At 41.4% G+C, this 13,063-nt stretch overlaps 2 protein-coding genes across 4 annotated transcripts in view; one reads left to right on the top strand and one right to left on the bottom strand.

The window, feature by feature from the left end:
- PHF10 (PHD finger protein 10) overlaps positions 1-576 on the top strand; it is a 33,367-nt gene extending 32,791 nt beyond the window's left edge. For all 3 annotated transcript variants that reach the window (XM_044000941.1, XM_044000940.1, XM_044000942.1), the window contains one exon: positions 363-576. In XM_044000941.1, coding sequence (XP_043856876.1) covers positions 363-448 — 86 coding nt within the window. In that variant the 3' untranslated portion in view covers positions 449-576. The remainder of the gene's footprint in view (positions 1-362) is intronic.
- On the bottom strand, positions 11-3,218 carry C4H6orf120 (chromosome 4 C6orf120 homolog). The gene is made up of 2 exons (XM_044000943.1): positions 2,711-3,218; positions 11-2,474 (listed from the first exon to the last, which is right to left on the bottom strand). Exon 2 carries the CDS (start codon positions 2,421-2,423, stop codon positions 1,866-1,868), a length of 558 nt encoding a protein of 185 aa, XP_043856878.1. The 5' UTR covers positions 2,424-2,474; positions 2,711-3,218; the 3' UTR covers positions 11-1,865.
- Between the last annotated feature and the right edge of the window lie 9,845 nt (positions 3,219-13,063).

The following is a 13,063-nucleotide window of genomic DNA, read 5'->3' as shown; positions in this document are numbered from 1 at the left end:
TGAAGCAGAATTCAATCAAAAGCCTTATTTTTATTTACTGAGCTTTATAAAAGTGATAATTTCTGAAAGTGCTTAAAACATTCCTTTGGGTCCATGCAACAATGTAGCACTAAAGGTAGCATCAGTAATTCAATCTGTTTGCATAATTTGTTTTACTGAATTCTATTGTATAGAAACTCTTATGTTGAAAATTGTTTTTTTCTTTAAGGCAACGTCATATTTTTCTGCTTAATTGACATTTTCTCCCTGGTCAAGGACTATCATTAGTGACTTGATATAAGAGAAAGAATTTTAAAGATGTATTAATTAGATGTTGTTACAAATAAAATTCTTTGTATATTAATCAACAATCTTTCTCCTAGGTCGCTGGATTTGTGATTGTTGTCAAAGAGCTCCCCCAACACCCAGGAGAGGGGGAAGAAGGGGAAAAAACAGCAAGGAGGGATAAAATTACAATTTTACCCTGATACTGTTACTCACATTGTGAAAATTTTGGTGCCAATTAATTTACCACTTTGTGAAACACACTTCCTTATATTGTTGTCAATAAAACATTTTTCAATTTTTAACTATGTACTTAAGTTCTACAAGTTGATTTATTTCTAGAAAGTGATAGCTAACTTCTCTATAAGGTTAATTTTAACTTAATCTACAAATTATCCTATATAACATATAAAAATCACCTTTCTGAAAATTCAATGAAAGGAATGTTGGAAACTTAATTTTTAGAAATTGGTCACATTAAGAAGCCTAAAACTTACAGTTTCCTTGATTTTTTTCTGCCTGCTATTTTAAATATTCAACTATGCACTACTGCTTGAATTTGGTTACAAATGTACAATTTGATAGTTTTAACAACTATGATTTTGTGACTAAGTTAAAAAAGTAGTTTGGTGCCATAGGTGACAAATAAAACAGGATAAAATGAGGGAAATTGCAATTTTTAGACTAAATATATTTCAGTGATCAACTTTTAAAGCATATAATAAATGTAATTAATTTTAATTAACACAGCTGAACTGGATGGAGACTTGGGGCTCTGTAGGAGTGGCCTGATATTAACTAGCTTTGTGATCTTCATTCCCAAGAAATCCTTTAGCTTCTCTGAACTAGAAAACTTTCTCAGGCCTCTTCCAGTTTTAAAATTGTGATTCCATTAAGTCTCAGCACTATTTCAGTTACTGTACAGAATAACCCTAGGTGACAACAATTACCACAGCTAAATTGATAACTTTATGGTTCCTGAGAAAGTCTGGAAGCATATGCTGGGCTCAAAGGTATTTCTAGCTTCACTAAGTTAATGTTGCTAATGCCTCTTCTCTGTAAAGCTTCTGGAGACTACAGCAAAATATGTGGTACTATTATTTCTTGGGTAAAATGGGATTTATTTCAGATACATGACTACTCTCCATTTAAAAACTGATCATCTTAACTTATGCATTATAATGGTCTGTAAGTAGTTTGCTTTAAGTAGTGTAAACATTTTAGAAAGTTAAATTTTAATAATTTTTTAATAAAATTTATACTCATCCAAATGAAGTTTTACATAAGACCGCTGCTGTACTTAATGAATCACCTGACAAACTGTTAAATGAAGTCTAAGCATTTTTTATTGTACATTCTCCATTTATATGAACTCTTCTTTCTTTAAAGAAAACTACAAATCTTGTGCTTGCTGCTCTTACTTTGAGGGGAATTACAATACAAAACTAAATATGGCTTTTTTTCCCCACCCACCCACCATAGAAAAGGTACCCTGAACCCTATTTCCTGAAACATATAAAAAGTAGCAATGTTCACAGCAAACCACAATCCACTTCACAGGTTAAGAGTACTGTATTCCAGTGTATGTCTGTCCAATGATATTAAAAAAGAACCTCAAGTATTAGTTTCAAAATGCCAATTATTATTGTCCAAACAATGGATTCTTCATCTTGAGACGGATCCTCTGGTGTATAAGGCTGCTTTTGGCTTGTAGCTTTACCATCTGTGGCATAAGTTGCTTCACCAAGTGGATATTCTACAACCGTTCTATCATAATATACTTTCATTTCAAATTCACTCTCAAGGTGAGACGGATGTCCATAGATACCTATTCCCACGGGGCGCTGGAAGTGTCCGGGCACGAAAACAACATCCTGGCCACAAGTTACAGACTGTAATTCATACTCATCAAAACTTGGGTGAAGAGTGGTATCAGATACATACAAATCTGCATCACCTTTTAAACTTTTCATTTGAAGAACGATTTTCCCTTCATGGTTTAGTCTCAAATAGCTATAATTTCCAGCTCCAATCTGACCCTGAACCACATGCAGTAGAATCCATTCCTCGGGTACTTCCTCCTCCTCAATGCTATTCACTAAGGACAGTGCTTGGGATGTCAGAAGTATCAGAAGGGCTTTCTTCCAGGGTATTGCCATAATTGCTGAAGGCTTAGTAGCAAAAGAACTTAAATGTCATCTGTAAACGTCCTGTTAATAGAAAACAATCATTACGAACAGCCTTGATAAAGGATTTACTTTGACTTCGCTAAACTGATTTCGTTAGCAAAACCCCCAAACCACTATTGCTTCCTTGGCCAACTTTCCCTCGATGATGACATTATTTACAGGGTAGAGATGGAACGTGGGCAATGTTTCTCCATTCTAGAAACAAAAGCTTTCAAGAACGGGGGTTGGGGGGGTAGCTTTCAGGCTTTTCCCCTTACCCTCTGACAGTCCCGGGCACGGGACAAGTGCACAGGCTCCCCCGCGGGTGGAGGCCGGGGGACCGCGACCCGGTTTGTAGGGACTTCGCAGCGGGCCCGGCAGGAAGACAGTCTGTCGCGGGTGGCTCTCGGTTTCCTTTCCACGCAGGCAACACGGCGCGGGTTCCAGGGGGTCCACCGCCTGCGGGCCTAGGCCGGGCCTGGGCCGCCCCAGGGCGCGGGGGCCGCGGCTACGAGACGGTCGGGCGGGCAGCGGCCGCTCAGGCCGGACCTGCGGTGGGCGCGGCTCGACCGGGTGTTTACGCTGCAAAGGGGCGGGCTGGAGTCCCGGCGGGACCAACAGCTCGGGTCACAGGGAGGGTGAGAGGTCTCTTCCAAACAGCGGGCCCGGAAAACCGAGTCCTCTGCGGCCTGGGTCTCACCGCCGCTCCCCGGAGCTCGGCGCACCCTGTAAGCACCATCTGGTCCAGGAGCCGCCGCGGCCGCCGCAGCGGACCGATGAACCGGAAGTAGGAGAGGCCAGACATCCACCTCTCGCGAGAACGGGGATGAAGTCTGGTGCTGGAAGAGGTGAAGGAGGGCGGGGCGCGGGAGAAGGAACGCGTTTCTGTAACCCCGGGAGACCGGTGAGGCTGGGCTGCGATTGGAGGGGGAAGCTGGTGGGTGGGGAAACGTCTTATCTGGCTGGCAGGAGCCAAGACCGGGAAAAATGACAGGAATAAGACCAGAACTGGGGCCAGAATTTTCCAGGGATAGGACTCCGGGTGCTTGGAGAGGTGCAGGGGACTGCAGCTGCCCTGTGGTGCCATTAAACTGTCCGAGATGCCTAGAGCCCCCTCTTCACTCCAGTATCTTCCTGGACTCCGATTGTGTTGTCCTCTCTTCAGGGCAAAGCCCACAGGAGAGGAACCGTCCCTCACCCTTGCTACTCTGAGTGTCGGGAGCCGGGAGACCGGAATCAAGTGTCCCATTTTTCTGTGCCTGTTGGATGTTTGATTCCTTTCAACTCAGCCTTCTCCAGATTGCCCACGCCACTCCCCACTTCTCCCCCACTCCACTCATCTGAAACTCCGCTCTTTTTTCAATGAGCTCATGTCCCCTAGAAAAAACTCCCAAAATGTTCTGTTTAGAATGTGGACTTGGGTAGGATAGATTAGCACAGGGTGCAAATGAACATAAATTCGCATTTGTTTGGGTCAGGGGTTCTTAACATTTTGTGTGGATATCATGGGCCCTTTTGTCTAAGCCGCTGGACTCCTCAATGTTTTTAGGTGCACAAAATTAAATATGTAGGATTACAAAGGAAACCAATTATAAGAAATAGCTTTTTTTTTTTAAGTTCATGGCACCCAGATTAAGAACTTTTTATATACTCGTGTCCCGAAAGTTTTACTTCAGGTAAAGTCTTGTAGAAGTTTCAGCTGTTAAAACAACCCTCTGAGATAGGTAGCCCAAATAATATCATAAACTTCATTTTTATGGACTGAGTGCCGGTCTTGAGGTCAGGAAGACGTGAGTTCAGATCCTATCTCTTAACATTGTTACCTTAGGCAAGTCGCTTCATCTCCAGTGGTACTTCAGGCTATTCCCCCCTCCCCCCCTTTTAAAAAAATTAGTCCAAAGATAGGTTCTAGATTTACATTCTCCCTGATTCGACTACGTTCTACTATAGTCCCAATCAGACTGGAAGTATTTTTGGTTAGAAAAGTGTGTTAAAGGCAACACAAAAATCGTCTCTCCAAAAATTAGGGCGTGCTCAATAGATGGTGATATAATTCCCTGGGGGAGGAATATCTGCTACCGATCTCAGAGGGCGGTACTAACAGCCCTGCAAGCTTTTCTTTTCCTACTGGCTTTACTTCCATTATTGAGAGAGTCTTTTGATTGTTATGGTCTTTAACTCTAGAATGAAACTGATTTTTTGGATCAGATAGCATCCGAGCAGAACAATGAAACTGCGTGTGAGAATTTCTGTGACTATTTTCCCACAAGAAAAAATTACTTTTTTCTTCTCAAAGGAGTGGCTTTCTTCCCCACAGCAAGGATCTACTAGGGGTAGGGATGGGGGTGGGGGAGCATAGGTTCTAGATGTCTAGAAGATGATTTAAAGACAATGGTCTTTTTTTTTAATTAATAAAGTATTTTATTTTTTTCCTGTTACATGTAAAGATACTTCTCAACTTTTGTATATACAAGCTTTCCAATTTCAGATTTTCTCCCTCCCCCCTCCCCTAGAAAGCAGGTAATCTGATATAGGTTTTATATATATATATAATAAAACTAATCATATTTCTGCATTAGTCATGTTATAAGAGAAAAATCAGAGCAATTATGAAAAACCTCAAAATAGAAAAACAACAGCACCAAAACCAAAAGAAATAGTATGGTTCATTCAGCATCTATACTCCACAGGTTTTTTTTTTCCCCTGGATTTGGAGATCCTCTTCTATCATGAGTTCCCTGGAACTCTTCTGTACCATTGCATTGGTGAGAAGAATATAGTCCATTACAGTAGATCAACACTCAATGTTGATGATACTGTGTACAATGTTCTTCTGGTTCTGCTCATCTCACTCATCATCAGCCCATGCAAGACCCTCCAGGTTTCTCTGAACTCCTCCTGCTCATCATTTCTTACAGCACAATAGTATTCCATTACATTCATATACCACAACTTGTCCAGCCATTCCCCAATGGATGGGCATCCCCATAACTTCCAATTCCTTGCCGCCACATAAAGAGCAGTTATAAATATTTTTGTACATCTGGGTCCCTTTCCCCTTTCCATGATTTCTTTGGGAAAAAGACCCAAAAGTGGTATTGCTGGGTCAAAGGGTATGGACAGCTTTATTGCCCTTTGACCATAATTCCAAATTGCTCTCCAGAATGGTTGGATCAGTTCACAGCTCCACCAACAATGCATTAGTGTTCCAATTTTTCCACAACATTTATTATTTCCTCCAACATTTATTATTTTCCTTTTTTGTAATTTTAGCCAATCTGATAGGTGTCAGGTGGTACCTCAGAATTGTTTTAATTTGCATCTCTCTAATCATGAGAGATTTAGAGCATTTTTTTCATATGGAAATAGATAGCTTTGGTTTCTTCATCAGAAAACTGCCTGTTCATATCCTTTGACCATTTCTCAATTGGGGAATGACTTGGATTCTTATAAATTTGATTTAGTTCCCTATATATTTTAGAAATGAGGCCTTTATCAGAAGTATTGGCCATAAAAATTGTTTCCCAGCTTTCTGCCTGCCTTCTAATTTTGGATGCATTGCTTCTGTTTGTACAAAACCTTTTTAATTTAATATAATCAAAATCATCCATTTTGCATTTTATAATATACTCTATCTCTTGTTTGGTCATAAACTGTTTTCCTTTCCAAAGATCTGATAGGTACACTATTCCTTTCTCTCCTAATTTACCTATGGTATCACCTCTTATGTCTAAATCATGTATCCATTTTGACCTTTTTTTAGTATAAGGTGTAAGATGTTGGTCTATGCCTAATTTCTGCCATACTACCATTCCAGTTTTCCCAGCAGTTTTTGTCAAATACTGAGTTTCTATCCCAGAAGCTGGAGTCTTTGGGTTTATCAAACACTACAGTACTAGTGTCATTTACTACTTCATTTCCTGTGCCTAGCCAGCCAGTACCAGATAGTTTTGATGACTGCCGCTTTATAGTAAAGCTCCAGGTTTGGTACCGCTAACCCATCTTCCTGTGAATTTTTTTTCATTATTTCCCTGGATATTCTTGATTTTTTGTTTTTCCAGATGAATTTTGTTATTATTTTTTCTAGCTCTATAAAATAATTTTTAGGTAGTCTGATTGGTATGGCACTGAATAAGTAAATTAATTTAGGTAGTATTGTCATTTTTACTATATTAGTTCTGCCTATCCATGAGCAATTGATATCTTTCCAATATTTAGATCTGATTTGATTTGTGTGAAGGACAATGGTCTTCTTTAGCAAGCATCTCTTACAGGATCAGATATAGGCTTTGTGATTCCAAGATGCATTTGAACAGCCATTTAAAAAACACTTTGAAAATGAAAATAAGGGCTCAAGAGCAGCACAGCAGTAGTCCTTAGCGAGGATTTCTCATTTAGCAGGGATTACAAATCACCAGAAGTAGGTGGAGTTCCTAGTTACTCTACTAGGTGGTGGTGGAGGTGGTTGTTTTCCAAGGAACTACCCAAGGTAATTTCTTTAACCATTCCTAGCTGTGAGAGAGGCAAATGGAAGAGGCAGGTGCCCTTCTGGTCCCTAGATCCAGAAGATAATGTCAATGCAGGTGGAAGACAGGCCACGATGGGCCATCATGCAAATGCAACTAGAGAACAACTTGTAAGATGCTAGGGGAAAATGCTTCTTTTACTCCTAAAGCTGAGGAGAAGTACAAGGGGGAGAAACCGCAGAGGAGCCAGCTATAGAGGCATAGAAAGTTTAAATCATCTACCCAAGGTCACCCAGCCAGGAAATGGCTAGTCAAGCCTTCAGAAGCAGCTTTCTTTCTTTCTTTCTTTCTTTCTTTCTTTCTTTCTTTCTTTCTTTCTTTCTTTCTTTCTTTCTTTCTTTCTTTCTTTCTTTCTTTCTTTCTTTCTTTCTTTCTTTCTTTCTTTCTTTCTTTCTTTCTTTCTTCCTTTCTTCCTTTCTTCCTTCCTTCCTTCCTTCCTTCCTTCCTTCCTTCCTTCCTTCCTTCCTTTCTTTCTTTCTTTCTTTCTTCCTTCCTTCCTTCCTTCCTTCCTTCCTTCCTTCCTTCCTTCCTTCCTTCCTTCCTTCCTTCCTTCCTTCCTTCCTTCCTTCCTTCCTTCCTTCCTTCCTTCCTTCCTTTCTTTCTTTCTTTCTCTCTTTCTTTCTTTTGTTATGGGGGAAAATGGGGTAGGGTTTGGGTTAGGGGTAGGGTTCTTAGGAATTCCTCTTTAAAGAATTACACCCTCTTGCACACAAAAGTAGTTAGAATAAGATGGTAGTTTATTTAGGGGCAAAGGAAGGGAAGGGAAGGGGGAAGGGAAGGGAAACCAAGAGAAATCCTTGGACTTCTCTTGGGGAGAAAGGCACAAAGCACATGGCTTTGAGGTACCAATCTCCTCCAGCAGGAGGCTGGTAGGCACTTTTATAGAGGACTGATGGGGGTGGGGGGGTGACCATTTGACTGTGGAAAGTTCCTTTAGTGAGGGAGGACCATCCCCCACTGGTGGTGGCTAGAGGAATTGGGTGAGGGGTGGCTATGGATCTCTCAAGCCATCTCTCTCTTTAGGACACAAAGGCTGCAGCCACACCCAAATTTATCTCCCTAGGGATAAGGGAGATCAGAATGGAGGGTGGAGGTCCCAAAGCTAGCTCAGTCTGATTTGGTTCTGCTTATCTCTCTAGGCATATCTATCCTCTGGTTTAGTTTCTCAAGGAGAAGATTCCTTGATGTATCCCAGAGAACTTCTGAGGTACTCTGTGTCCTCAACACTTTTTAAAAAAAATTTTTTTTGGTGAGGCAATTAGGGTTAAGTGACTTGCCCAGGGTCACACAGCTAGTAAGTGTTAAGTGTCTGAGGCCAGATTTGAACTCAGGTCCTCCTACTCCAGGGCCAGTGCTCTATCCACTGTGCCACCTAGCTGCCCCAGCAGCACTTTCTGATTCTGAATTCTTGCTCCTTGCCCACAGCTGCCTGTTTGACCTGACCAACAGCACCATCCTCCTATGATTCTATCAGCAACTTTCAATTAGTATTCTTACTCTGTGACATGTTCATTTTAGTTACAGAAAATCCAGGCTATGCCACCACATATATCCTCTGTATTGTCTTCATGAATCCAATTCTAAAACCATGGGCATCTAGTCCAAGACTCCCAATGCAAAATTACTCCATAATTGGTCGTTCAGCTTTTGCTTGAAAATCACATTGAAACCAGCTTCTCCTCTTAACTTTACTATTTGTTTTTTTTTTTGGGGGGGGGGTTCCCCCAGGGTAATGAGGGTTAAGTGACTTGCCCAGGGTCACACAGCTAGTGTCAAGTGTCTGAGGCTAGATTTGAACTCAGGTCCTCTTGAATCTAGGGCTGGTGCTTTATCCACTTCGCCACCTAGCTGCCCCCTACTATTTCTGTTAATGGCAATATCATTTCCCCATTAAGCCAGATTTTTGACATTTCAATCACCTTTGACTCTTTCCTCTCCCTTGTCCCTTGAATCCACTATGTAGTCAAGTTTTTTCTTGAATCTATTGCTTTCTTTCCATTGGACTGCTTTCATATATCCCCACCATCACCATTCTAGTTCAAGCCATATTACTTCTAGCCTGGGTTAGATTTGAGTGCCCTCCTAACCTACCCCCTTAAATCTAGTTGACACTGCTCACCCCATTCTTTCCACTACTGACATTGTTTCTAATATTGGCCCTTCCCCCCCCCCCAATGAAAGTGATTCCACTTTGACTACCAAATGAAGAGCAGATTGTTGCTTAGCTGTTGTCCAGTTGACTCCCTAGTCCATATTTCTAATGTTATTTTTGGGTTTTTTTTTCCCCCTAACATACCCTTTTAGACACACACACACATGCATGTGTGCACACACAAAAACAAGCTATATACATTACAAATAGTAAAAGAACAGAAGGAAGGCACTGGAATTAAGAGGGGCTGCGAAAAGCTTCCTGTAAAAGGTGGGATTTTAGGCGGCCAGGTATCCCAGTAGCTGGAGCAGAGGAGGGAGAGCATTCCAGGGTCTGGGAGACAGCCAGAGAGAATGCTCAGAGAAGAGATGTGGACTCTTGTTCATGGGAGAGCCAGGAGGCCAGTGTCACTAAATCAAACAGTACAAAGATCTTGCACCGTTTTGTTTATGGGGTATTTTCCTTGTTGTTTACCTTACTATGCCGTTTAATTAAATGCCTTCTACTTTAAATTCATGTGCTGATGGACTGACCTGGACATACCTCAGTGTGTGGGGGAGGAGAGTGAAACTGTTAATTTGAATAAAAAACTTCATTTAACTTCAACTTCACCTTCAACTGTACTTTGAACATGGGTGTGTAGCTGAAAGGGGTGGGGACCTATGACATAGATGGACCTCAGTGTGTGAGTGACAGGGAGGAAGGTAAAACTGTTCATTTGAATAGACAACTACTTCAAATATATCATGAACATGGGTATGGAGCTGGGGGGCAAGGGGGAAGGACCTTGACTAGGAGAGACAGGTTATATGGAAAATGAGTAGGCTTGGCTAGATGTAAGTCTCCAGGTACCTTCTAATCTAGAACCTGGCAGCATCATGCTAGGTACTGGGAAATATGATGAGTGGATTGGATGACTTGGAGGGCATTGCAGGTACAGAGAATAGTAGGAACAAAGATATTGGGGGCAGGGAAGTATGGGATATGTGTGAAGGACAGCAAGTAGTTTAGATTGCTGGCATCAAAGATTTTATAGAGGGATGTATGAGAAAAGGCTGGATTATGACGTCTTAAATTTGAATTGGAACCTAACTCAACTAGGAGTCACTGAATGGATTTGAGCAGAGGACATACATAACCCAGTTTTTTTAATGCCCAAAGCCCAGGGCATTTTGTATACTGTTGTATATGGAAGGAAATGTGACTCCTAATTGGCAGAAAGAATGCTGACCTTGATGCTGTAATGACCCACTGAATTGGTTAAGCAGACTGTTGAACACATGGCTAGAGAATACCCCAGCAAGGAGAAGAAATACTCTGTAATCTGCAAAGATGTAGAGGAATCTGGCTCTTCGACAATCCCTGATTTCCAATTTGCATCCTTGGGGACTTTGGAGGGAAGAATTTTTAGCCGGGGCGAGATCAGGTCTAAGGTAGTTAAGGTAGGTGAGGCTACCCTTTTGCTTAAGGGTGAACAGGCAAACAACTTTCCTTCTGAACTCAGACTCATCCCCTTAGACTAAATAGATATTTGAAGTATAACAGATAGATAATCCTATCCCAATGCCCCTTTCCAAGACTGGAGAAAAGAATGCCCAGCATTAGTGGTGCTCCTGGGCTTGCCTGCTTCTATACAACTGGTATGCTTGTGGCACAGATACCACCTTTTAGTTCTCCTTTCCACAGTGTAGGGCCATGCCTCAGTTCATATCCATGCTGCCCACAAGCCACATCTATGTTTTTGGACTACAAAAACTCTTTGGCCACTTCTATACTTTTGGATTACAAAAGCTTTTTGGGAGTCCTCAATAATTTTTAAGAGTACAAAAGAGTGCTGAGATCAAAAAAGTTTTAGAATCACTGATCTAGATGAAACATTAAGGTATCTTTCAGTTTGAAATCTATTCTCCCAAGTGCTATAGAAGGGAAATGACATTTCTCTAGGAAAAAGAGAGAAGGAAGATGGTCAGAGCCTATTACAAATTGATGTGCAAACAGAAGACAGACTGTTTCCTACCCATTCCAAACCAGAGTGGGACAACAAGAGATAATCAATGCTTGCTGAGGGAGAACAGCAGAGTGGTTATTTCACTTGGAAAGGAGGAACAGAAGGGAAATCCCTGGATGGAGGATTGATGTGGCTGGCAGGAAAGAGGTAGGGAAAAGGCCATTTAGCTATGTAGAACCAGGACCTTCTTCTTACTAACCAGCATCTGAGCTTGGGGTCCCCTCCTTTCCTTTTCTGCTAATGGAATGTCTGTGCCAAATGTGTATGTCTTCCAAATTTCCTAACCTGAACCAATGCCCTGCAGCTAATGCTTCAGACTCATTTCTAGAACTGATAGCAAGCCCCTCCAAATAAAGCCAGGCAATACCTGGAGTAGAAGAGGGACACCCCTCCCCCCAACAAATCCATGTAAATCCTCAGAGGAAAAAATGTCCTGATCACCAGGAATACATGAATACCCAGAAGAAATTATACAAAAGATTGAAAGAAAACAGAAAATTCAAGAACTAATTTTTTTTAAAAACTGGCCTTAGAGAGTAAGATGTATAAGCCCATTCACAGAGTGGGCTTACACATTAAGTAGAGCCTGCTTTCCTTGTCAAGCCCTACAAAATGTAGTACTTGGAGAATTTCCACTGAAATAGCAGCTCAAGGTGTATGTTTATGATTCCATTAAGTAGTCAAGGCAATTACAAGCTTCCATCTAGTAAAGTGGTCCTGCTTTCCTGGCTACAAACCATTGGGATCCATTAGTATATAGCCTGAATGCTTTGCTTTCAAAGTGTGGGTATAAATCAGAATCATGTTTAATGGCTTGTTACATTCTTAAGTTGAAACTAATTGTAGGGGTTGCTGGAACATGTTCTTTTAATCAGCCATCAAAAGGCACAGAGATGTGTTCCTGTCCAGTGATAACTCACATACTGTTCCCATTTGGTGACAAAACAGATTTTCATCAAGAACATTTGAGGCTCCCTCAAGAGCAAGTACAGTGGTCTCATCTTTGGAGACATTTTTTATTTTGATAAGAAAACTTGGAAGAATAAAGTAAATATTCTTAGTGGTATAAATTTGGATTATAGGCAGTCAAGTACATTTTTTCCAAGGGGCTCCAAGAAGAAGAGAAATTAAAATTATGCTATCATATTAATAACTAATGATTAATTTGTCATCCATCCTTTTCCTCCTATCCCACTCCTGAAAATCTCTGAAGGGCATGACCCAGTGATATGATTATTCCTAGCCCCCAAGGCACCTTCAGATTATTAACTGGTTTTTGTTTATCCCAAAGCCAAAAGCTAGATTGAGCTGGTTCTCCCTACCAGAGAACCTTTATGCCTTCTTGAGAGTTTGGGGTAACCTGGCCCATGAAGGAGAAAACTAGCCAGAAAGGTCCAGATGGAAATGACTTCTACACAGATTGCTGGAGGCTGCTGAGTCTCGTGATCAAGCCACATTCTCAGCAGGAGGAACTGAAGATTTTCTAGCCCACCTCCTCAATGTTAACGAATCAGAATGAGTTTCACCTGTCAGGGGAGTTTCCTATCAGAAGGAGTACACCTGACTTATGGTGTTTCAGAGTCTACCTTAGGGTCTTTGTTACCTAGAGATACCACTGAAGATCAGTTTATTGATTACTAGGTAGGCTAGTTAATAAACTGATCATTTCTTGGAGTTTTTTACTCAGGACAATGACAGAGACTGCTTGTTTAGTAGTCTTTGGTACATGTAACCCTGCGTTTCTGTTGACCAAATTTTATTTGCCTTCCTTCCTTCCTTCCTTCCTTCCTTCCTTCCTTCCTTCCTTCCTTCCTTCCTTCCTTCCTTCCTTCCTTCCTTCCTTCCTTCCTTCCTTCCTTCCTTCCTTCCTTCCTTCCTTCCTTCCTTCCTTCCTTCCTTCCTTCCTTCCGTTGTGGGCCCAAATTCCCACAGAAGTTCTCTGGGG

This window comes from Dromiciops gliroides, chromosome 4, assembly GCF_019393635.1.
Source record: "Dromiciops gliroides isolate mDroGli1 chromosome 4, mDroGli1.pri, whole genome shotgun sequence".
Lineage (NCBI taxonomy): Eukaryota > Metazoa > Chordata > Mammalia > Microbiotheria > Microbiotheriidae > Dromiciops > Dromiciops gliroides.
The sequence above is the reverse complement of the archived record's forward strand: the minus strand, read 5'-3'. Positions and strand labels throughout refer to the sequence as shown.

Excerpts from the sequence above, each read along its gene's own strand:
- C4H6orf120 (XM_044000943.1), bottom strand. The coding sequence starts at position 2,423 with ATGGCAATACCCTGGAAGAAAGCCCTTCTGATACTTCTGACATCCCAA.